Source organism: Ambystoma mexicanum, chromosome 7p, assembly GCF_040938575.1.
Source record: "Ambystoma mexicanum isolate Mex_15411 chromosome 7p, UKY_AmexF1_1, whole genome shotgun sequence".
Taxonomy (NCBI): Eukaryota; Metazoa; Chordata; class Amphibia; order Caudata; family Ambystomatidae; genus Ambystoma; species Ambystoma mexicanum.
The window spans coordinates 706,152,763-706,177,933 of NC_090939.1; the positions used below are offsets into that span (position 1 = coordinate 706,152,763).

General features: G+C 47.7%; 1 protein-coding gene across 1 annotated transcript in view; it reads left to right on the top strand.

The window, feature by feature from the left end:
- Nucleotides 1-25,171, top strand: part of ZRSR2 (zinc finger CCCH-type, RNA binding motif and serine/arginine rich 2) — a 336,397-nt gene that overhangs the window by 207,278 nt on the left and 103,948 nt on the right. The window contains exons 6-8 of the mRNA XM_069636787.1: nucleotides 12,039-12,077; nucleotides 17,000-17,115; nucleotides 21,793-22,006. Of these exons, the coding sequence (XP_069492888.1) occupies nucleotides 12,039-12,077; nucleotides 17,000-17,115; nucleotides 21,793-22,006 (369 nt within the window). The remainder of the gene's footprint in view (nucleotides 1-12,038; nucleotides 12,078-16,999; nucleotides 17,116-21,792; nucleotides 22,007-25,171) is intronic.

Genomic DNA, 25,171 nt, shown 5'->3' on the forward strand with positions numbered 1-25,171 from the left:
GCACAAGCTTTTGACCTGAACCCGTATAAAAGCAGACTGCTGAGAGAGCAGAGGAAGAACAGTTGGGAGAGCAGAAGGGAAGCTGCTTGGCTGAGACCAGCAGTCGATCCCTTCTCAGTCCTAAGCCAGGTTCTGCCAGAATCATAGAGCGAGCTGGGGATGCACGCTGTCCGGACCAGAGAAGCCAAGAAGCAGAGAGCAGCAGGACCTGAAGCCTGGAGGAGAGCGGCATGCTGAGACGCTGGCCTGGTGTTTGTGAGGGGCTGCAGCTTGGCAAGGGAGCTGTGCCTCCAAGGAGCCAGAGTGAGGCAGCCTGCATCTTGCTGGCGACGTTTGGCGGAGTGCTTGTTCCCTTGGAACTTTTGCCAGTCCAATGGGGCAAGTGGTGAGACCCTGACCTCAACCCCACATTTCCAGAGGGAGACCGCCTGTCAAAGCGACGCTGCCCAGTGAGTTTTGTGAAAGTCAGAGAGAGAAACTCGAGAGCGTGCGTTTGACTGGAGCAGAGTGGCACATATGCACAGTTTGCTTAGCGGCACGTGAAGGAAAGAGACAGAAAGCATAAGAAGTACAGAAAGTGTAAGAAATTATGGAAATAGGTCAAACAGAAAGAAGGAAAAGGCACTAGCGGCCCTGAAGGAAAGTAAAGCAGAATAAAGGCATGTGAAGTGTGCAAGAGGCACGGGAAACAAGCGGACAGGTGCAAGTTTGCATGATAAAGAAAGGAAAGTGCCAGAGGCACGATATAAAGATAAGAGACCAAAGGAAGGTACAAGTGTGCACAGTGAAGAAAAGGGTGCAAGTGTGCACAGTGAAATAAAGCAAACAAAAGAAAGCAAGAAGGAGTGCAGGAAGCACCAAGTGAACGGTTGGAAAGAAAGAAATGGATGGGTGCAAGTGTGCACGATAAAGCAAAGGAGAGCAAGAAGGGGTGCAGGAAGCCCCTGAAGGGGAAAGATTAAAAAGGTAGGGCAAGGAATAAGGAGAGGGGTTGAAGGTCATAGTGGTCACGCTTGGGAGGAGAAAAGAGCCCAGCATTCTCGAAAGTCTCTGATACTACCCCTTGTAAGAACTGTACAGTGAAAGGTACATTCTGACTAAAAGAACTTTGTTTGTTTGTTAAAAGACAGAAGGGGCCTAAACTTGGGGATGGGAACACTGAGAGGCCTAACAAGAGTTGTACAAGAGACGAGGCGGGCCAGCATGCGAGCGGTACAGACGTGATTCCTTAAGAGCTCCTGTGGCCGCCGACCGTATCCTGGGGAAATGTCCTGTTTGGCGAGATGAAACTCATTGAAAATATACCCACAGAGAGACGGGTGTGTGCCACACAAGTGTAGTGAGTTGGGGCTGTGGAGGTGAACCCCTGCCGGAGCTGCTCATTGTGGACCGCCGTGCCCGACTGGCGCAAAAGTGCCTTATAAAATGGCCGACAGGGACCGCCTCTACTGAGCAGAGGAGCCGCCGACGCCAAGACTCAAAACTGCCACCCAGCACCAGGTAACCGGTGCGGAGAGAACAGGAGCGGCGCAAACATCAAAGAGCCCTGATCGGGGCAGCGGCGGAGGACTCCTGACCCTGGGTGGGCACTGCTGGCCGATGCGGCGCTGACTATTGCGGTTGGACTGGCGGGCACCGGTGGAGGCTGCACCGCGACCGCTGGTGCAGGCCAAAGTAACTACAGATCCGTCGATCTGGGATCAGAGGAGCAGTGATCAGCCGTAGGTCCTGCAGCTGCTACGGACCAGGGGGGGGGCCACTGCCCCACGGCTAGCAGGACTAAAGACCGGACCCCTTGCAACTCCTCGGGAAGCATCCCGGGTGCTCTTCCGGACTCCCTCTGAAGGGCTCCCCATGCGGAGGAGGTCAGGCGACCTGCAGGGCCGTCCATCGAGTAGCATCGTAGCCCGCAGAGGAGAGGAGTGAAGAATGAAAGGGAGCTAACAAAGTGAGCGGTCTCTGACCCGCGGCCCCCGCAAAGGATACGCGGCAGACGTGCGGAGTGTTAATACAGGAATGGAAGGTCAGAGCGGGCCACACAGCAATGGGGTAACCCACAAACTACACCCCCAGAACATCTGCCTCCTGCCCCCGCTAGGGATAGGCCTGCTCCCCTGGCCGCAATGGGGTCGGCATTAACCCATTACACTGTGCGGCCCTCGGATCCAAGAACACAGTGCAGCACCCCATTTGGAGAGCTGACTGCCCAGCCTGAGCCACCCTTACCCCTTGGAAGAAGGCCACGGGAATAAGGCCGGTCACAAACAAACGTGCAGCCCCATTACAGCTGCAACCACCACAGCACGGAGTGACTGTGGTGGTTGCAGCTGTAATGGCAGGTTAGTCCACCCCTGGGGCACCAGACCTTCCTATTGTACCAGCAGTGCACATACCCTAGATGTGACAAGACCTCTACATGCCCGGAACCTCCGAGTGGCTGGGGGCACCCGAGTTGGGGTGGCTTGGCAGCTAGTCTAGATCCGCTCTGTCGTGGAGGAGGCTCCAGAACGTACTGAACCGCCTACAATCAACCAGGGGGACAACCTGGGCTCATCTACCCCACTTCGGGAACTGGCAACATTGATCCCTAGGGCGGACATAGGAGCCGCATAAGAACATGGACTGCACGTAGCAGACCCACAAGGAGAGATTGGATCCTGGCAGGTGCCTATCTCTGGGCATACACCGACCTCCAGCAGGGGGAGAGTGAAATGGCACTGGGGCGCCACCAAGAGACTTATCTGTAATGCAACGGTGGGATCACCTCTGCTGAGATAATCCCCCTCTGCCCGCCCTGCTTGAAAAACAAGGAGAAATCATCACAGGTCGGAGGCACGGCAGAAACACCGGACAGGACTTGCAGAACAGTAGGAGCGACTCTGAGCGCCTTCGAACACCTGTAACCATTCACGGAAGGCAGAAGGAGCCCAGCTGCCTCCCACTCTTGAAACAGACTATTTGGACCCGATAAGCAGACAGGGGCTCCATAAAAGCACTGAAGACACAAGGGGAACTGGCGCTGGGCCTGCAAGATGTGGCCGGCCTCCGGCTGGTACCTATATCCATACCTCAATATACCCAGGACCGTGAAACTTGGGAACTATCAGGCGGAGTAAAGAGGTGCGAGCTGCCCGAGAGACCACTTACCAATCTTTAACATACAAATACCCACAACTACGGCAGCAGCTGGAGGGAATGGAGGCGATCGGCTGCCACTCACAGGAACTACTCGGGGCGATAACCACACTATATTTTAGACCCACATTCGACTCTTCCCCCCTGACTCGTCCGGGAGGGGTTGCATCTCCTGCAGTTCCAGCCCACCGGTGCACCCGTGTCGGCGCAGCAGCAGATAACTTGGGCCGCAGTCGAAACCAGCGGCCTTCTTGCTCCTGCAACCCCCCGAACTGAAACATGGGCAAGGATAAAACTAAGAAAGCGTCCACACAAAGCACCATGGACCAATATGCAACTAACGCTTCCACTACAATGATGGACACTGAGCCACCAGCGACCTCCACTGTTGAAGCCCTAACATTGAAAGACGTGATGGCCACTATTGCCAACTCCCGCTCCTCCATGGAGTAAAAGATGGACGGCATCCAGCAGAGGTATCCTTTCTCTGTCACGACCTTCAAAAACTATCCTCCTGCACCAGAGAGGTGGAACACCACGTATCAGGAGTGGAAGACGACCTCAGCGGGGTACATCAACAGCTCTCGCAGACAATGACACATCTGAAGACCCTGGAAGCACAAGTTGAAGAGGGAGAAGGAAGATCATGCCGTAACAATATTCGTGGGCCTTCCAGAAAACACAGAGGGACCCAGCATGGAACTCTTTCTAGAACAATGGTTGCTGGATCTCTTTGCACCAAAGTCCTTCACTAACTTCTTCTCAATAGAGAGAGCTCATCGAATGCCAGCAGGAAGGCCGATCCCGGGTGCCTCCCCACGAACTGTCATAGCCAAACTTTTAATTATCGGGACAGGGATGCAATACTACAGATGGCTCGCGCAAAAGGGTTGATTACGCACAATGGTTCCAGACTCACCATCTTTCTTCCAGGACTATACCCGAGAAGTGCAAAAGGCCAGACAATACTTTGAGCACCTGAAAAGGAAACTCCCTCCATGAACATCAAGTATGGATTACTCTTCCCGGCCCAGTTAAAGATTCAGCATAATGGCACTACTGTGCATTTTATGGACCCGCGGGAGGTCTGGAAATGGGCGGAAACTCATATTAACGGAAACTGGGACCCAAGTGACCCGGACCCCGGAGTAAGACCCCAACCCCCGAGGAATCGGGGACCATCCAGCGCAACACCCCCCACCACCGGAACAGAATAACCCTAACCAAGAAATAGACTCCTGAGATCAACGGTTTGGAGGTGACGGATAAAGAAACACTGAGGACACAGAGGCGGACAAAGACAGCGCACCCACCCGGGAGCCAAGAGAATTCGCTCATACGCAACTTTCGCCAAGTGACACTGCAAGGACGGCGGCCACCAGGTCCTTGCATCTCCAACAGAGGTAATAAGTCTTTGGTTAAGTTCCCGTTGGGACAATATGGGTTATTAAGTTAACTCTGACGTGGTAGTTTCCAGGCGTCAGTAATGTTCGGGAGACAGATACTTCATGTTGGGGCGGAGTATAGGGAGGGGGAGGGAAACGTTGTAAAATGTTCAATGTTGTTCAAGTACAATCATATGTCCACATGGCAAAACCAGTATGATCACGCATCATTCAGGACCACTATGGTTCCGCACAACATGCCCGATGCGATCATTCACCGGGCAAAGCCCACGCAATCATTCCACATGGATTTTACAACCCTGGTACCATATATCACAAATGGCACTTACATAAACTCGACTAACACCCACTGATCGCCCTAGGTCTCTTAAACTACTCACCTGGAATGTGAACGGGATGGGCTCTTGGATCAAGAGACGTCTTATCACCCAATTTCTGAATAGACACTCCCCCCGAAATGGCCGTCATCACCGCAACACACTTAGCAGGATCGGCCTGCGCTCTCTTTCGGAGAACAAACTACCATTCTGCATTTCACGCAGGATACACTATGTGGTCTCAGGGCGCTCTGATTTTACTACACAAATGCATCCCGTTCACACCACTTACAGTGGAACAGGACCCCAGGGGCCGCTATGTAATATTGCTTGGTACGCTTTGGGGAGATACATTGGCTATCGCTACAATATAATCCCCACCGGGGCTCAGAGAAGAACTTCTAGATGAATTAACCGCTCCGATAGCGAAACATCAACCAGACATGTGGATCCAGGGGGGGGGGGGGGGTGGGGGACTTCAACGATGTAATGTGCAACGCTTTAGATCGCACTCACATCCAGGGGCGCAACCCAGACATCCCCACAAAACTGGCAACATTCACGTCAGCATTGGGCTTTCGTGATGTATGGCGAGAACTCCACCCTAGAGACAAAGGCTACTCATTCCACTCAGGGGCCCACGGCTCCCTCTCTAGGTTGCATTAGCTCTTCCTCCCAGCTACGGACACACACAGGGTACTCACTGCAGAACTACTCCCCCGAGCCATCTCGGATCACTCGCCATTAGTGATGGAGATGCGTGTGAATAGGTCAACTCCCCCCAAGACATGGCGATTAAACAACTATTATCTGGGCTTCCACAACCTCATCGATTATCTCACGGAAAAAAACAACGAATACTTTTAAATAAATTCTACGGCAGTCGATAGCCCTGTGGTAGTATGGGAAGCATACAAGGCGGTGCTTAGAGGGGAGATCGTCTCTTGGACGCCCAACAAAAAAAAGGAACACCTACGCAAAGTGTTAGGCAGAATTGCAGGCACTACCCTCTGGGAACACCACACACAATTAGGACTACAGGTGTAAGCACAACCTGTTCCACACACGTTTGGTAGCGAGCTGAGCAGCCAGGCTTATCTCAAGGGGGAATGTGAGCAGTAGAAGAAGTTACACAGAAGTATCACAATCACAGTGGTTCAAGTAGACACTTACACTCAAGGTTTCTTGGTTAAAAAGTACTTAAACATTTATTTACACAGTCATTTAGAAAACTTTCACTAGTAGAAATCAATTCAATATTAAACACAAATATACTACAGTAACAAACTCTAAGTTATAAAGACAGTTTGCGCTCCCCTGAAAAAGGAGCCAAATAGCACTTCAATACTTTTAAATAGGAATAAAAAGCAGAGATTTGCACAAAGAGTTAGAACACACTTCTTTAAGGTAATGCAAAGGTTCAATGTACCAGGAGGGTCAATTTGAATCAATAGGCCAGGCCAAAGTCAATAGTCAAGTGTTCTTGGATAGGAAAGCACAGTTCTGGTACAAATGGAGAAGTCTTTGTAAAAGTTTTTAGAAGTAGTTCAGACGAAAAAGCAAGCTGTCTCGGGTCACAAGCTGATTAGGCCTGCAAGTTGGGAAAGTTTCACGAACTTCCACCGAGAGAGTTGGGATCTCTCAACCATATGACACAGTACCTTAAAGTGGAGCAAAAAGATGCAGCTGAAGACGTTGGTTCCTGGCAGGTCCTGCAGGTCTCGCTGTTCCTGAGCCTCAGTCATGGGGACAAGAGGGAGGACGTCGGGGGACTCAAAAGTGACGCAAACAAAATGGCGTCACTTCAGCTCAAGTAGCTGTGGCTTCCAAATACAAACTGGTGTCCTTCCCCCTGGTTAACCTTAACCAGCTCCGAGAATGGTATCCAGACATTTGCTGAGTTGGATGGTCCCACCAACTCAAAGGGAGAAGCCATCCTTGAAGGAGCTTCTCTGTCGATTGGAGGTCTGGCAATTCGGGGTTGCAGCAGGGCTTCACCGGCAAACCAACGGTATAGTGGTTGCAGCAGCCGTCCTCTTCCAGCTCGTCTTCGGTTCTTTCGTTCCAGCAGCCGACTCTGCCTTCCAGTCCTGGAGACTCGCCTTTTAAACAGTTTTCTCCCATTCATTCCAGCCTAGCTGCCACTCAGCCAGCAGGGTGGCTGTCCTTGACGTACAGTCAGCCAGCCAATCACGCCAGAGTGCATTTGGGTCTCGTAGGAGACTAAGCACAGGGAGTTTCAGGCACATCCCTCACTTCCTGCCCACCCCAGACTCTCAGACACCATGGGAGGACTTCAGTCCTGAAGCCCACCGAAGGCTCACGAACAAAGGGACCAAAGCTGCTTTGGCGCGCAGAGTTAAACACAAGAAGGACCTTTCCACAAAGAAACGGCAAAAAAAGATGACTGGAGTCTGTTTTTACAGAGGGGTCTTGGGTGCCATATTGAAAAACATGGCTACCCCAATTTTTAGCTACCGGTGTTCGCGGTCGGGAAAAATCATGGTAGTTTGTTATAAAACCCTACTGCCACCATACATTTTCGATAGGAGCATTTGACTGCTACAAGAGTGTTTAGACACAGGGGATACTAGGTAACCCCTCAGGCACGCCATTGGAAGATGGTGTGTGCTGGGTCCATGAATTTAAAAAGACTAGTAAAGTCAATTTAACTTTACATTCTCTGGGGAACAGTAGTTCATCCCAGAGAAGCTATTTAAATCTTGGGGGATCCAAAGGATACCCCTGTGTCACTGCACTAAAGGTGCTGTGTGACACAACAATAAAAAGATGATGCCTTATGGGGTTTGCTAAAACTCCATAATCAAAGAACACAAGAGTAAAACACACATCAGAATACCTGAGAGAGTGGGGAAAAAGGCGCACACTCACTCCAAGGGAAAAAAACAAGTCCTTAAAATCCAGCAAAGTTGCTGGTGATCTCTAAGGTGAGGGGAAATAAGCACATTTCTGAGAATTCTCCCTAAAACAAAGTGACAGAGGCTGAAAGGGAAGTGTAGGAATGGGAGACTAAACATATTCTTGACACTACCCCTGAGACTCACCGATCCCTTTTAAATGCTAGGGAATGTCTCAGTAACATTATGTTAGATAATGCCAAACGCGCGCACGGGGAATCGAGGGCTCCGATCTATGAATATGGAGATAAAGCAAGTAAGATGCTGGCCTGGCTGGAAAGAAGGGATGAGGATCAACGGCATGTTAGAGAGATGGTAGACAAACATAATGAACGGATCCAATCAGATCGGGAAATGGCGGAAGCTTTTGCTAGCTTCTATGCCACCCTTTACCGTAGCCCTACTTCCCCGAAAGACCTCTCCTTCTTAGATAACGTCACACTGCCATGTCTATCCGAGCAACAGAAGATACAATTAGATGGCGACCTCACCAAGGCTGAAATTGCCGAAGCCATTGCGCAGATGCGATCTGGGAAGACACCGGGTCCCAACAGATTCTTGCTTGAAACCTGGAAAAAACAAGGCGGCAAGAAGATGGCAGCTCCCCTTCACAAAATGTTCCTTCGGGCTAGACAGCAAGGTACCCTCCCGCCAGATCTATGTAGAGCCACTATCGTAGTCATCCCCAAATCAGGCAAACCCCCTGAACTGTGTGCCTCATACAGGCCTATATCATTGATCAAGGGGGAAGCTAAGATTCTCGCCAAATGATTGCAACAGGTTATCTCCTCCCTGGTCCACCCTGACCAATGCGGCTTTATGCAACATAAATCAACGGAAATGTATATACGTCGGCTCCATTTGTTAATGGAGCGAGCTCCTATTATAGATGCGCTACTGGCAATCGACTTCGAAGGCGTTTGATTCGGTCATATGGGATAATCTCTGGGAAACTATGAGCCGTATGGGTTTTGGCGAGACCTTCTTGAGCTGGGTGCAATTATTGTACGTGGGTCCACAAGCTGGGGTGAGGGTGAATGGGTGGCCGTCTGGATCCTTCCCACTCGGCAAGGGAACACGACAGGGATGTCCTCTATCCCCCCTCCTATTTGCACTGGCGATCGAGTTGCTCGCCTTATGGCCCTGACAGAGCAATGCCGGGACTGGGTTTAAATGGCCGGAAGGTACTACTGAGGATAAAGTATCCCTATATGCCGATGATCTTCTAATTTACTTGAGTGATCCAACCCGTACTTGTCTGGTAGTTACACGAATGCTAGCACACTTTACCGAATTCAGTGGGCTAAGAGTCAACTGGGGGATATCGATCCTCTTCCCGGTGAAGGATGGGGCATACGCAATTCCCCAAGACTGCCCTTGCAGGAAGGCTTTCGTTACTTAGGGATTTGGGTCTCCGGAGACCTGTCGAACTATGCGGCTCATAACCTACACCCGATCACTGACTGCTTTGCAAATGATGTTCAGCACTGCAAACTCCTCCCCCTAACGCTAATGGGCAGGGCTGCACTTTTCAAAAGGATATCACTACCACAGTTCCTACATGTCTTACAGAACGCCCCATTTAGGATCCCCGACCACGAATTCGACTGGGTTGAGAGCCTCCTTAGGGAACTTATATGGGGAGGAGGGCAACCCCGCATGGCACTAACCACACTGCAGAGATCGGTCTGAAAGGGGGATATAGCGGTGCCACGCCTTCAAACCTATTACCACCAATATCCACAATACTGAACTGCTTCACTTGATCTACCAGCCCCTCATTAGACCTTGTCCGCAAACAACGGCGGTGCATGTTGCTGCGGTTTGGAAACAAGCACATATCTTCATCGGGTGGGGAAACAAGGTGACCACAATGCAACCCCTATGGCATAATAGTAATCTGGCCGAGTTAGGAAAACTTGGATCATGGCCCAAGTGGACAGAGGCAGGGATCACTAAAGTGGGTGACGTTCTTGCCGAAGGTGGCATAGCCTCGTTTGAAGCCCTGCAAAGAAGATTCTGAATCCCGAGTACTGAGCGCTACCATAACACACAACTGACTCACACCCTGAGGAAACACATCCCCACAGATGATACTGTGTTTGAATGCACACCCTTAGAGCGTAACATATTCCCTGCACACATCCCCACCAGACTCGCTTCCATCCTATATTATGCCATGACAGCTTTTGCCACCCCGGAACTGGCTAATCTCAAAGCTAAATGGGAAGCAGACGTAGGAAATATAGAACCGGAGGACAGGATACTGGTGCGAATGCACCCGCACGAAATCGCAATCTCCTCCAGACTCCGTCTGAGTCAACTTAAAATTCTTCATCGAGTCTACTATCCCAGAACTATGCTGTATGGTTGGAAACGTGCCTCAAACCCAAGTTGCTTAAGATGCCGAGAAGGGGAAGGCACCTTCATGCATATTCTGTGGGAATGCCACCGAATTAAAACCTTCTGGAGCAAATGCTGCAATAAACTGACTGAGGTTCTTACCCGCATCACATCACTGGATCCAAAAACACTGCTGTTGGGTATTCCCGATGAGAATATTGCTAACAAATGGGAAGGACTGTTCTTATCCACAGCAGTGGGTTTGATAAAACACAACATTGCCCAAAAATGGGGCTCCCTGGAATGCCCGACCCTGGCTCAATGGGCTGCCGATATGGACGTATGTGCAGCCACAGAGCATAGAATATACAAACAAGAGGCTGCCCTACAAAGGCTAACAAGATATGGGGAAAATGGGAGGAGGGAGGGAGGGAACTGATGATCCCTTGTGCACTATGGAGTAAAGGGTGTGTGGTGACACATGATGTTTATGCGAATTATAAATAAGATTATGTACATGACCGATATGAATATGATCATGACCAGGACATATGATTGTAGACCGGTAAATGTAAGTTTCTTTTTCTTCTTTTTGGTTTGTCTTCAAAATCAATAAAAAAATGTTATTAAAAAAAAAGAGCTGTGTAAAGAGAGGCATATGCTTTGGGAAGGGAACCCTAAGAGGCCTAACAGAGGAGAACCTTTATTTTGTGAAACAGAAAGGCACAAGCTTGGGGAAGGGAACCACCCCGAGAGGCCTAAAAAAATGTTGATACGGAATGAATCTAAGCTTGGAGAAGGGAACCACGAGAAGGTGAAAGAAGAACTGTTATATTTATTTTGTTGTATTTGAACTTGCACAAGTTGAAGTTTGGGGAAGGGAATCCCAAGGAACCAAAGACATTGAAAGTGTTTGAGAAATTGCAAGGGCTCTGTGGAGAAGGTTTTTTACGAACAGCCCTTTTTGATTGAACTCATTTTTGAGACATTGACCAAACTACACCTGGTGTGAAGATCACCTGAAACCAACATTGGTTTCCTATTTTCTGTTGAACCACTATTTTTCCTTTTTTTAAAGACCCCCTAACATATTTTTGTAAAGAGTGAAGGCAAGCATAGGTTTAGACACAGATCGATTTATTATTTTGGACTTTCAGACATCGATGGCCCTTAGAAACATCAGTTAAGGGAACCATCCCTTTAGCGTTAGGGCCAGTTAGGCATTGCAACAACCCAGGAACCTACAGTAAATAAAGGTTTTGAAACTAACATCTCTGAGCCTCTGTCTTTCTTGATACCATGCCTGTCTCACAGGGTCCATAGAACTATAGAGAGAAAGTTGTCAAAAGAGAAATCTTTCCTAACAAGGTGTTAAGCCCCACTTGTGTAATGTGATCAACCTCTATCCAAGTATTGCTGGATTTGAATGGCATGTTGTTAGTTAGGTTCTCCTGTGGCATCCAGTCCATTACTTTAAATAGTTTTAAACCTGATCTTTATTAACACTGAAAGCTGAACTGATCATGGCGCTTGCTTTGTACTGAAATATACTGTATGGCAACACTGTTCCATCTGGGCAATTCTTGCTCATTGATAACTGTCTTGACTGTTTTCTTTTCACAGAATAAGGTCACATTTTGAATGCACAAGAGCATTCATAATGTTTTTTTCTTGCTGTAAAAAAAATCCATAACTTGTATTCTATTTTATTTGGCAATGTGAGTTTATAGATTACTGTTTATACACAATCTTCAGAGATGTATCCTTTTAAAAATGTTTGCACAGAGAGACGTGACTAAGGGAAATGTATCATTTGAAAATGCCACTGATACCAGTTTAATAAGTTCTTAACGAAATACAAAACAGATACTAATGCGATTGCAGGATTTTCACTGGTCGTGTGTTTGCACCATTTCTAGGAAGCTGTGCAGAAGATGCTGGATCAAGCTGAAAGTCAGGTGTGTATGGGGCAAACATTCCATATCTGTAACTGTTAAAGAATCTGCTCACTAAATTAACTCTTTTAGCTACTTAAGGCAGCACTAGAGGGCGACAAACCAGATCGCTTACTGGCATGGCTTTACAAAAATACCCAAAATGGCATTACTGAAGCCTTCCAAGACGTTTATAGATCCCTTTACCGGGGGAAACCCAATACATCTAGGTCTCATTTGAAAGACGTGCTAAATGAGATAGAGCTTCCCAGACAGAGCCCAGAGGCGCCCATCACCCTGGAGGAAATTCAAAATACAATGAAGGCCTCGCCTATAAGAAAGACCCCAGGCTCGGACGGGCTTCCTAGCGAGTTTTCTTCAAAGAGTACACTCAGCAGCTGGCTCTGCATCTGCTTAACATTTTCACTAACTCTTATGAAACCGGTATACTTCCACACAGCCTGAGGGAATACATCATCATACCACTCCTCAAACCTCACAGGCCCCTGTCAATGCTTAATCAAGATACTGACATCTATATTGGTGGATAGAATGAAAAAGGTTACACACACTCTAGTCCATCCAGACCAAACGGGGTATGTGCCAGGCCAAAGCATGTCTTGGAATTTAAGGCGATTACATCATGTGATAGCCAGAACGGCATCCTGGGATATACTGTGTGCTATAGCCACGTTAGACGGCGTGAAATCTTTTGATTCGATGGAATGGCTATATGCAACATTACACAGATTTGGGTTTGGGCAGGCATACATTAAATGGGTCCAGTTGGTATACATCAGCCCGATAGCTAGGGTTAAAACGGGCTGATGCATATCAGAAGCATGGGAACTTGGAAGAGGAACTAGACAGGGCTGCCCGTTGTCCCCATTGCTCTATGTCCTTGCCATGGAACCAATAGCGCAATATCTCGGATCAGAATATATGGAGGCGGGCATAGAAATTAACTGGGTTCGGCACCTGATCTCGATGATACTCTGTTATATATCCATAAGCCTGAAGATAATCTTGAATTACTGTTGGAGGCGTTGCCGCTATTCACAAAACTGTCTGGGATTACATTTAGCACAGATAAATCAGCTCTGTTCTCGATCGCTGGATTGCAGAAGTTGGAACGAAAAGCTCTGCCATTTCTTGCAATGCAATGGATGAAATCCACCTTTAGGTATCTAGGCGTTAATATATACCAAGCTCCTGAGACAGAACACATAAATAACACCTTGGAAGCACTGGCGGGCATCAGAAGCCCCATGAGGTTTTGGGCTAAACTGCCCCTTTCGTTAATGGGGAGAGTAGCATTGTTGCAAATGGTTGGTATTGCCCAGATTGCTGCATTTGTTTGTAAATGTCCCGTTCTACGTATCTAAATCTTTTTTCAGGACGTTGGATGGCATTTGCAGGGGGTACCTTTGGCAAAATGGTAATACTAGAGTAGCGCTATCCACATTACAAAGGCCATATGAGGAAGGAGGTGTCAGGGCCCCGAACCTTGAGCTATATTACATTTCAAGACAGCTGCAATTTGTGGTGAATTGGCTCACAGATGACCCAACCCAAGACACATTAAAGCTGCAGCCTACTGCAGCATGATATTACCTTAAGGAGTTGGTGTGAAAGGGAAGACCTGGTTGGGGGGCATGGATCGGATCTAGTTTCCTTAGGGTTGAGAATATGGGATAGGGCTTGCAGATCTGGTTTGGAGACAAATCCCCTTGGTCTCGCTGGTGGCACCCCTGGCACAAGTCAGATTGGGGATACATAGAAACTGGGAATTACATGAGGTGGCCACCATAGGAGACCTGCTGCAGGATACCTCATCTGTACCCTTTCCAGAGCTTTCTGAGAACACAGGTTTAGATGGCGGCCAATATTTACTGTACTGTAGCATTAAGAGAGAGATCATCCGCAGATGTCCTGCTTATAGGGAACTGAAAGAGAAACATTCTATAATTTATAGTGGACACTCTATACGACATATCGGAGGGGGGACACACTATATCCAGACTACATGATTTCCTTCTAACTAATGGTCCCACCACTCCCTCAGCCACAAGGAGCAAATGAGAAGAAGACCTAGGAGCCCCCCCTTGCAGATGCACGCTGGGTGGCAATACTGGGGTACCATAAAAGGGTGTCGCGGAACGCAAGACTGCAACTGATACAATTATTGATAACACATAGGGCATATATGACACCCCAGAGGATCTTGAAGTTGCTGGGTGTTTTGCCACTGGCATGCCCCAGGTGCCAAGAAATAAATGCTGGGATATTACATATGTTTTTGGCATGTCCGGTGGTGGGGCAATACTGGCAGGAAGTGGCGAGCAGAATGAATAGGGGTGTGGTGGCACTGGATATACTTTCTCCAAATGCATGTTTGTTGGGCCGCTTCCCAAACCCCAAAGAAGTTAAGAATAGTAGTAAGATGCGTGATCTAGCATACATACTGGGCAAACACAGAATTACTATGGCACAGAAGTCCCCTAAAGGCCCGGATGGAGAGGAATGGTGGAGGGACGTGAGGACATGGGCAGTGGCTGAAAAAATGGCATGGAGGGGGGTGGTGAGGCTTAGTCGTGAGGATACCAGTGCTGGAATTATGGAGTGGGAGGCTCTTCAGCAGAGGACTTGGATAAAGTGGAGGCACCCCACCGTAAGCTAGGAGAGATCAAGACGGACCGATAGTTTATTCTTTGATTATACACTAGTGTTTCAGGTGAAGCGGGGGGGGATTGTAGGGTACCGGGAGGGGGTTTGTGTGGATTGCGCATATGTTGTGTTATATTAAAAAGATAGCAGTTGCTGCACACGGCAGTGCTGTGGAATGTTCCATGATTGAGTCAACGGAAATCAATAAAACATATTTCTTTTTTAAAAAGAAAAAATGTAATAGGTATTGGTACTGTTTTATTATTCTGAAATGAATGAGTGTAAAACCTTGAAAATAGGGTTTTACCTACCTTGAAATACATTGTGTCTTTCTTAAAGTGTACCATTGGGTTTTGCTTTGCCTGATCTACCTCATAAGACCTAGAGCAGTCTTGAAGTTAATACTTGTCTTTTGAGTTGCTTATAGCCTCTCTTAAAAGGATATGGTTTTGCGTACCTTGAATAGCTGCTGCTCTTCTAAACTTGTAACACTGGGGTATGCTTTCCTTGAGAGCAGTTCTAAAATAGCGATAGGGTGAACTACTTACCTTGAAATACATTGTGTCTTTCTTAAAGTGTAATTGGGTTTTGCTTTTGTTGTAGAAATTGTGAACTGTGGAAAGTGTGTACCCGACTGAGGGAATTGCGAAACGGGCATTTGCACCCGGCCGAGGGGAATGCTGTACGAACTGTGATATTGTGAAAGCATGCACTTGCCATAGAATAACAGTGACCTATCGAGACGTGATCGCCCATCGGAAGCCTCTGTTTCAATTAACAGAGTGCTTTGAGAGGCTAACGCTGAAAGAGGAGGATGGGGGAATCCAAGGGTGAAGTGTAATCACCCTACATGAAGGTTAACAGAAGGAACGTTTGTTATTTTTGACATATTAGGCCCTCTGAAGCAAGAGACTTTGCATGAGAAGAGACTTTGGCACATACGTCCCTGATATAGAGGAAAGGAACTGGGAGCTTGTGCCAGAGAAGCCCAGGAGTGTGCTGTGCTAAAGAGTCCCGCCTTGACCCGTGCTAAAAACGTGGGGAAGGGAGACCCTACCCATAACATCCTTACTTATCATTATGTGAACACTTCTTTCTTTTCTTGTGAAACATTACACCACACTATTTTGTAGCATAGCGGTAAGGATTGGCAATAGGATTTTTAGTATAGGCCCTTTTTATCGGACTAGACTACACTAGGAATTTATTTGATGGTCGTAGCTTGCTCCCATCTTAGATTTAGAGTTAGATTAGGCATTTATCTCACCCATTTTACAGTTTAATAAACACTCTTGAACTGTGATCGCTTGCTTTAATACCATGCCTTCCTTACAGTTCCCATTTCACTTTGCCACTGTCAATCTATCTTCCTTGCACTGTCTCTCTCTCTCTCTCTCTCTCTCTCTCTCTCTCTCTCTCTCTCTTTCTCTCTCTCTCTCTCTCTCTCTCTCTCTCATAGATGCATTGTACTTCATATGCAAAACGGATCGGGAAATTGGCAGATGCAGCAAGAGGGCAGTCTGGAGATTGCACTCATTACCTTAAGTTACATGCTGAGGATTATGGGGGTCTAGAACGTTTGATTCAGAGAACGGGCTGCTCGAATTAGGAGCAGCCCATTTCACCATCCTTGGTATGTTGGTTGGCAAGTTGAAAGCCGCCTCAAATTTCAGTCTTAACTTGCTCAGGTGCTGTGCACTATGGCCATCTGCGACATTTGCCCATTAGGGCAAAGCCTGTTGATGTAATGAATGGTGTTTTTCCCTGAGGACTAATACAGTGTCTCACACAAGCTTCACATTCCTTGCACGCAGCCACAGGGCAAAAAGTAAGAACTCCAGACCCCCTGTCATCACCGGCCCCCACTCACCGGGTATTGAGGCTGCTCCATGACTATGTTCTCAGAATGCTGAAACCCTGCAAGGGAGTTCTTCACAATGGAATGAGAATCGGGAAAGAAAAACGGTGGAGTGTGGATTCCACAAAGATCCTCACAAGGCAGGTTGTCAAGAGGTTGAGACAATGTATAGCATAGCAATGTGATATTCTTCCTTTTTCACATCATAATTAAATGTACAGGGACATTTAAGAAAACAGATGACTAGAAAGCCATTTTCAAGTAAATGCACTCTTCTGTTTTTACAAAGACCAATGATTTGACATCTTACAGTTGGGAGAAGTGTTCCAAAAGCCAGTTTTAGACATCTCTTGCTTTGCATGTTGTAAATGCATGATGATTACTGTGTATTACTTCCTCATAATGATTCTCTTTTTAACAGTTGGAAAATGGTGGCACATGGCATAATCCAGAAGCCCCACACGACTTTGGAACAGAAAAAGATAGGGCAAATTGTCCATTTTATCTTAAGACTGGGGCATGTAGATTTGGAGACAGGTAAATAACACACAATGTTTTCAATATTTATATATTTTATCACTGGTATGAAAATCATCTCATTGGCTCTCTTTCCTTTGGCTTTACCTTTTCTCGCATTGCTAATGTGGTTGCATGCCTGATTAAGGCATTACAATTCTTTCCTAAAATGAAGTACCACAATGAGTTGTAAGAAGTATTCTTAATTCTATGTGACGTAGACAATGAATTTCTCTGCTGTTTGTCAGACGTTTGGATATGTATTTTTGCAATATTTTAAAATTTTGAATTTTAGGAGCCTTTTCTATAATTCCTCAGCTGGGAGCGTGGGGAAACTAACCTCTGCTGTATGTTCATTGGGCCTCATTACAAGTTTGCCGGGCCGGAAACAACGGTGCCGGTAAGTTTACCAGCACTGTTGTTTCTGGATCGGCAAACTAGGAGTCTGCTGGCGGGGGCCGTTCCGCCCGCCAGGCCCAACCCTGGCAGGCGGAATGGCAACCGCCAGCAGACTTTCACGGAAGCACCGGCACTGTTATTAAAGGTGCCGGTGCTTCCATGGTCCCCATTCCCATGGAGTCCTATGGTACTCCACAGGAATGGGGATCAACCTTTTACCGGTGCCTGACTTACCGGACCACAGGGGCTGTAATGCCCCGGTTATTCCGATAAGTCGGGCGCTGGTAGATCATTACGGGTCCCCCTGCCAGCCAGGCTATCCCGTTACTCAATTGCATCTAAAGGCACATCGCCCTTCCTTATTAACACCCTCTCAGAGTAGGGCTGTGAACCCTCGGTGGGAAAAATTGTTTCGCCCCACACCCTCTGACTCCTTCTATATTAGGGGTCATGCCATCCCAGATTCATTTGTGGTTACGACTACAAGAAAAAGGGCAGGGGTCGCTTTGTCCACGGGTGAGGCTGCGCCGGACAAAGAATGTAAAAATGTGAATGCTCTTGGGAAGAGAGTCACTACACAGCATATTCTGCCCGCATAGCCAACAACACCAAGCTGTTAGCCAGCTATTCGGATGTCCAATGGAACCTGCTGCAGGAGGACCTACAGACGGTCCCTGAACCAGTGCGTTCTCGTCTGCTTTCAATTGTTTCAGAGGGTAAGCAGGTGAACCACAACATCCTCAAGAACACTTTGGATGCTGCTGAGACGGCAGGGAGAACTTTGGCCCTGGGTACCCTTTTAAAATACCACACCTGGTTAAACACAGGCGTCGTTGATCAACAAACCTGTGGAAGACTCACATTTATTTGGCAAGGCCGTGGATGAGGCCCTGGAAACGGCCAAGAAGGAACACGAGACTTAAAGACTTTGAATCAGATCATTCAAAGACCCTTTCAACAGAGAAGGGGAAGTTCTTGACGCTCCTTTCATGGGCAGTCCTACTCCCGTTCCCCGCACAACCAATATGGCTCAGGCAACAATTGGCCCTCAGGACAGGGGTCTGCCTCCACAAACCCTTATTCACCCAGAGGACAATTCCGTGGGAAGGGAAGGAGTCGCAAAGCCACCCCCAGAGGCTCCCCGGCCTCCGTTCAGAAATGACACTCAAGTCCGGGTCCCCTCCCTAGTCGGGGGACGTATAACATTCCTGCGTGCATGGGAGGGGGTTACCACAGCCCAGTGTGTGCTCAAGACCGTCACCCACGGTTGTTGCATCACGTTCAGCCGGCCACCTCGATACAGACCTCCAAGATCCAGGCACCTAACACCGGAACACCTGAAGATCCTGCTGCAAGAGGCCAAGATCCTACAGGAAAAGGGCGCAATCGAAGTTGTCCCCGTTCTACAGGTAAACAAGCGTATTTATTCAGTGTACTTCCTTGTACCCAAAAAGGATCTCGCCATGCGCCCTGTGCTAGACTTGCGCCTAGCGAACAAATTTGTCAAAACGCAAAGGTTTTGAATGGTAACATTGTAAAAGGTAATTCCGCTACTGACGCAGGGGGATTACATGGCAACATTGGACATAAAAGATGCATACTTTCATATTTCAAAGTTGCTGGCACACAGGAAATACCTATTTTTCATGATAAAGGATAAACGCTATCAGTTCAAGATCCTTCCCTTCGGCATTGCCTCAGCCCCAAGGGTATTCACAAAGGTACTGGCAGTTGCATCAGCACACCTGCGCAGGCAATCTATCCCAGTTTATCCTTACCTCGACGACTGGCTCATAACAGGGGACTCCTATGGAACATGCCTGTCGAACACTCAAAAGATGATAGACCTCTTATTCATTCTGGGATTCTCCATAAACAAGAAGAAATCCAGCCTAGACCCCAGCCAAGTCAAGCAGTTTCTGGGGGCTCTAATTCAGACAGAAGACTGCCTCGTCTTCCCTTCCAACGAGAGGGTTCAAAACATGCTGTTTCAGATCCCTCAGTATGTAGCCAATCGAGAGGTGATGGTACGCAAGGCCATTCGACTGTTGGGGATGATGGTATCCTGCATTTACTTGGTTTCTCATGCTCGTTTGCGCATGCGCCCCAATGCAAGAGTGGCTCAACAGTCAGTGGTGTCAGGCCAGCGGACAATGGGACAATCTAGTGGTTGTCTCGGCAGCCCTCGTTTTCTCTCTGCAGTGGTGGTCGAGGGAAAACCTCTTGAAGGGGAAAACCTTCACCACCCCCGCAGTAGAAGCCACTGTCACGACGGACGCATCCTTCACGGGGTGGGGGGGAGGCTCACCTCCTTCAACAGACGGCGCACAGCATTTGGTCCCCAGCAGTAGCATCCAACCACATAAACCTGTTGGAGCTGTTAGCGGTATTCAAATCACTGAAGGCCTTTTAGACACAGTTGCAGGTAAAGACAGTATTGATCCTCACAGAAGGCTTTACTTCCCCTAAAGAAAATTCAGAACAGGTTCAAAAACAAAACAAAACGATTGGGGGTCCATAGAAACTATGGAAGGAAAGTCGCCAAAAGGGAAATCTTTCCTAACACTGATGTTCAAAAGTTCCTCAATCATGAGACTCATCCGACTGGTCCCCTGCAGTTCTTCTGCTTCTGCTTCTTCTTCTGCTTCTCCCGCTTCTCCCCCCTCCTGTACCTTGTTTTGAAATCTTTGTCTCAATAGGAGAATCTCTGCACCTTTTCTCGAGGGTCCCCCTTGTGCTTCCTCTCTCCTGCTATCAAGTCTACCTCTTTGTGGGTCAACTTGTGGGAGTCCTCCAACCATGTACACGTTTTTCCTTGCCCAGGCCGCTCCAGGGACTGAGCTTGCAGACCATACTGTAGGCACAGGCATTGCGGCCACGCCTAAATCCTGTCACTAGACCCAACATCTGCAACTGTGTCTTCTGGTTGTCTCCTATTCCTTCCTGCACCGTTGCTCCCACATCCTAGTGCCTTCCAACTTCCCTTCCGTTGCTGCTCCTGTTGTGTTAGGTCTTGAGCCTCTGGCTGTGATTGTCATTATATCTCGGTCTTATCTGTATCTCTACATCTACAACCTTCGTACATTGGTCTGGATCACTTGTGGGTGGGTCATCCATTATCGGCAGTTTAAAGATTGTCATCTCGGCAGCCCATCATGGACTCTAGTAATAACTGTTTTCATCTTATAACCGAAAGTTCCCTCGCGATTTTACCCCATTCATGTGGTGGGCAGACTTTTACACACTTTCAAAACTTCTTGTTAACGTGACTTGAATATTTATTTAGATTGTTGTCCGTGTCTGTTAGAGACAGATTACTGTTTTTAAATGACTGCTTTCAAGTTTTAATCACTTACTATGCCAGTATAGTAAATATTTATTGATGATTAACTTTATATAGATAGCATTTTTTAGGTAGGCGTGTGTCTCTGTGTTCCCCCGGTCCCCAAGAGTGAAGCCTGACTGTCACATTATTATTTTGAAAGTCAGGGATAACACAACCTTACAGCACAGTTGTTATTCACAAGCCCAAATTAGGGGACTTTTAAAAATAAAATCTCCCTAACTTAAGTTTACATTTAAATAACATACAAATAGTGAGGGGAAGGGGCTTCAAAAGGTGGAAGAGAAAGCAACTATACAAAGAAGTGTATGGTAAAAAAGATGGGAGGGTTTAGTAAGGGCAAAAAAGGAGGTTTGATGTTTCAAGCATTAATGAATTGAGTAATAACACTAAAAAGGCTGCACATTTTAAAATCGAGAGATGCATTGAGTGAAATGTACATTAAACACATTTTACATTCTGGTAAATTGTCCTGAAGTGATATGACAGAGGTCCGAGGCAGATACAAAAATATGTATGTTTTTTAAAACTGCGTAATGTTAGCACATTCATGCTACCTGAGAGAGGCAGATGCTATCTCAGTGACTTGCTTATCTGACATGGCTGTTTTTCATGTTGAATTTTGTCAAATGTAGCAGTCTGAGCAGTCACTTGGAAAGCAAGCTTGGAATAACTTGCGGTTGCGAGCCCAAACCTATAGTGTCAATACTTTTTTATTCTACAGTGTATCTATCTGTTTTAGTCTTTGTTCTGTGTAATAAAAATCCTGTCCAGAGACAATAAGTTGATTTGCAAACTGTTTTCTTTTAAAAGCTTGGTTTCCACTGTGCATTTAAATATTTAATACTGCATTGCGGCAATAGTTGTCCTTTTACCCCTAATACAGTGCTCTTAATATTAGTGCCTGCTCCTATGTCAAACACATGCCTGTCTTGTACCCTTAAAATATATTTCAGGTGTTCAAGAAAGCACTGCCACCCAACTTCAAGCCCAACCCTCCTCATCCGAGGAATGTTCGTTACATTTGGAATGGAGCAGTGCAGGAGGGATGATTATGACACAGATTGCAGTTTGGAATATGGTGAAGATGAAATATACCACCAGTTTCTTGACTTCTACCACGATGTTGTTCCAGAGTTTAAAAGCGTGGGGAAGCTTGTTCAGTTCAAGGTATGGAGACAGTAATGAAGCACTTATATTTTTAGTTTTTATGTGGGAGTTCACAGCAACGGTTATAGTAGATTACCATGTTAGTTACATGGACTCCTTGAGTAAACATTTAATTGAATTAATTATTTATTTGTATAGCGCCTATACACAATGTGTTTCAAAGTGCTTCAAGGAGGGAGGGAGCATGGGAGAATACAGTTTTATTCTTACAAGTTCTTGAAACAATTCAGAATCTGAAAAATAACCATCTTAAACAGCCAGGCAACATTTCAGATAGTGCAAGTGCAAGGAACAATAAGGGAGGCAAGGAGGGGGGAGGGAAAATGAGACAAAACAAGTGGTTACATTACTATGCCTGATGACAATTGATGTAGTGCTAACATACTAGGTCTGAGGACGATTCAGAATAGTGCTGGAGGGGGAAATGGGAGGAGAAGTCACGGAGGGGGGAAGAGACAAACAAGCTGCTATCACAAAGGTCACAAGACTAATGATTTCGTAAGTGCTAATGAACAGTAATAGGGAGGTGAGGAGGAAAGGGCAGGTGGATGAGAAAGACAGGCGGCTACAATTACTTTACCTGACGGCAATTGAGGTAGTGCCAGAATTTAACAAGAGGAGGGTAGGGGAGGAAGGATAAGGGGTGAGGGAGGAGGAGAAGAACAAAACAGGCGACCAGCATACTAGGTGAGACGACCTTTCAGAGTAGTGCTGGAGGGGAGGGGTAGGAGAAGAACAAAAAAGGGGGGACACAGACAGGCAACTATCGTACCAGTCAGGGGGCAAGTATGAATAGCAAAGTGCTAGAGAAAGGAGAGGGGGAGAAAGAGGGGTAAAACATACCATCAAGGGAGACCCGAGGGGTGTGGGGGCACCACACAACCATCACGGATGGCAAGGGGGGATGAGGGCACACATGCCCCTCGCAGGGGGTCACACACAACAATCACGGGGGGCAGGGGGAGCACAACATGACCATCACAGGGGCAGGGGGCACACACAACCATCACAGGGGTAAGGGGGGCACACACAACCTTCACAGGGGTATACTCACAACCAGCACGGGGGGGCACACACGACCATCACGGAGGGGCAGGGGAGTACAGGGGGGACACACACAACCATCACAGGGAGCAGGGGGCACAACCAACAATCATGGGGGGCAAGGAGGGTGGGGAGCACACACGACCATCATGGGGAACAGGGGGGCACACATGACCATCACAGGGGGCAAGGGGGGTGGGGGGCACACACGACCATCATGGGGAACAGGGGGGCACACATGACCATCATGGGGTTAAGGGGGGTGTGGAGACACAAGACCTTCACTGGGGGCAGGAGGGTCACACACCATCACGGGGGGGCTAGGTGGGGTGGGGCACACACAACCATAACAGGGGGCAGGAGGGCACACATGACCATCACAGGGGTCATGGGGGCACACACGACCATCACGAGGGGCAAGGGGAAGTGGGGGGCACACACGACCATCAAGGGGACAGGGGGGCACACACGACCATCAGGGGGCCAGGGGGCGCACACGACCATCATTCAGGGGGGGTGAGGGCACACACGACCATCACGAGGGGCAGGAGGGTGGGGCTACACACAACCATCAAGGGGGGCACACAACCATCACGAGGGGCAAGGGGGGCTGGGGGCACACACACCCAACATGGGGGGTAGGAGGGCACACACAACCCATCACGGGGAGCAGGAGGGGCACACACGACCCATCACGGGGGCAAGGGGGCACACATGACCCATCAGGGGGGAAGGGGGTGGGGGGACACCCGACCATCATGGGGATAGGGGGGCACACACAACCATCACAGGGGCAGGGGGCACACATGACCATCATGGGGGCCAAGGGGGGCCGCTAGGTAGCACATCGGTGCGGACAGGGGCAGACAGGGCCTTTGTTGTGGGCCTTAGATGGTGTGGCCGGCTCCCGTCTCTCGGTTTCAGCCATTGGCTTAAGGGGCCATCGCAACCAATGGGAGGGGGGTATGGGCTGGCTCACAACAGGGAAAACATTTAGTTCAAGATATGACGACGACGGCCATCTTGGAGGGCCTGCAGACAGGGAGGCAGCAGGACCGAAACAAGCAGATGAAATTAAACCTAAATAGCTTAAATGATACCCTCAAGTAGGCTATTTTGGAAAAGTACGAACTGCTCTCCTGTCATAGTTCTTAACTGTTTTTCAATGTGACGTTGGTGTGCATGCAATGTCAAATAGTAGGTGGAATGGATTAAAAGTAGTGTGTGAAAAATATAAGCACTGTTTTATTCTGATTTGATACATTGATCCCAAGGGTTTCAGAAAATGATCTTCTCATTGTTTCATGTTGTCTGATTTCAAGGTGATTGGCAATGCCAATCATTTGGGCTTGTGTGGGCATGGGAAATATATTTGCTAGGCACAGCTATAGTGGTACTAACTACCCATTGTTGGTAGCAGGTGCAAAATGGAATGAGTACCTGGACATGTAATAGCAGTGCGATACGCTCAAGTTGGGTCAGATAGGAAGAACCGCAAAAGTGATGCGGATTCAGTTTGCTCAGAAGGGACCCAGTATAATAAGAGGAAGTTGCTCTCTTGGTGGTGTTTCCTAAAGCTAAAACATGGACACATTTTTTTCATTTCAGAGAAACAGTTTACTTGTATGTTGCACCAAAAACTTGCACTTTTTAAAGCGTTTAAAGGTCAACCAAGTTTAAAATGAAAATGCTTACCTTATAAAGACACCCTTGCAATTTGAATACTACAAAATAAAGCCACATTTAATTTACTAACGCGTTTCATCTCTTTCGGTATTAAAGCAACATTTTTTTCTTCACCACCCCAACTGCAAAACCTGTATTGCTATTGCCACTATGTGCTAATGCCCTTAATGACTTAGAGAGCGGTCATTATTGCGTGGACCAATGTCCCCCAACGTATGTCCTGAGGCAAAGGGTGGGTTATTATCCAATGATAAGGATCTTTCCCTCGTTCTGTAAGGCTTAAACTCCATTCGTAGCAGCAGGATACGTGACCATACCAACTGGTAATTGTGTGCAGTGCTTAGCGGCATGCATACTGGGTGCAAAATATTTGCAACAGCATTGCAAGTGCACTAGAGGCTAGGCCAGGTGTAAGTTTGTCATCTTACTCAAGAT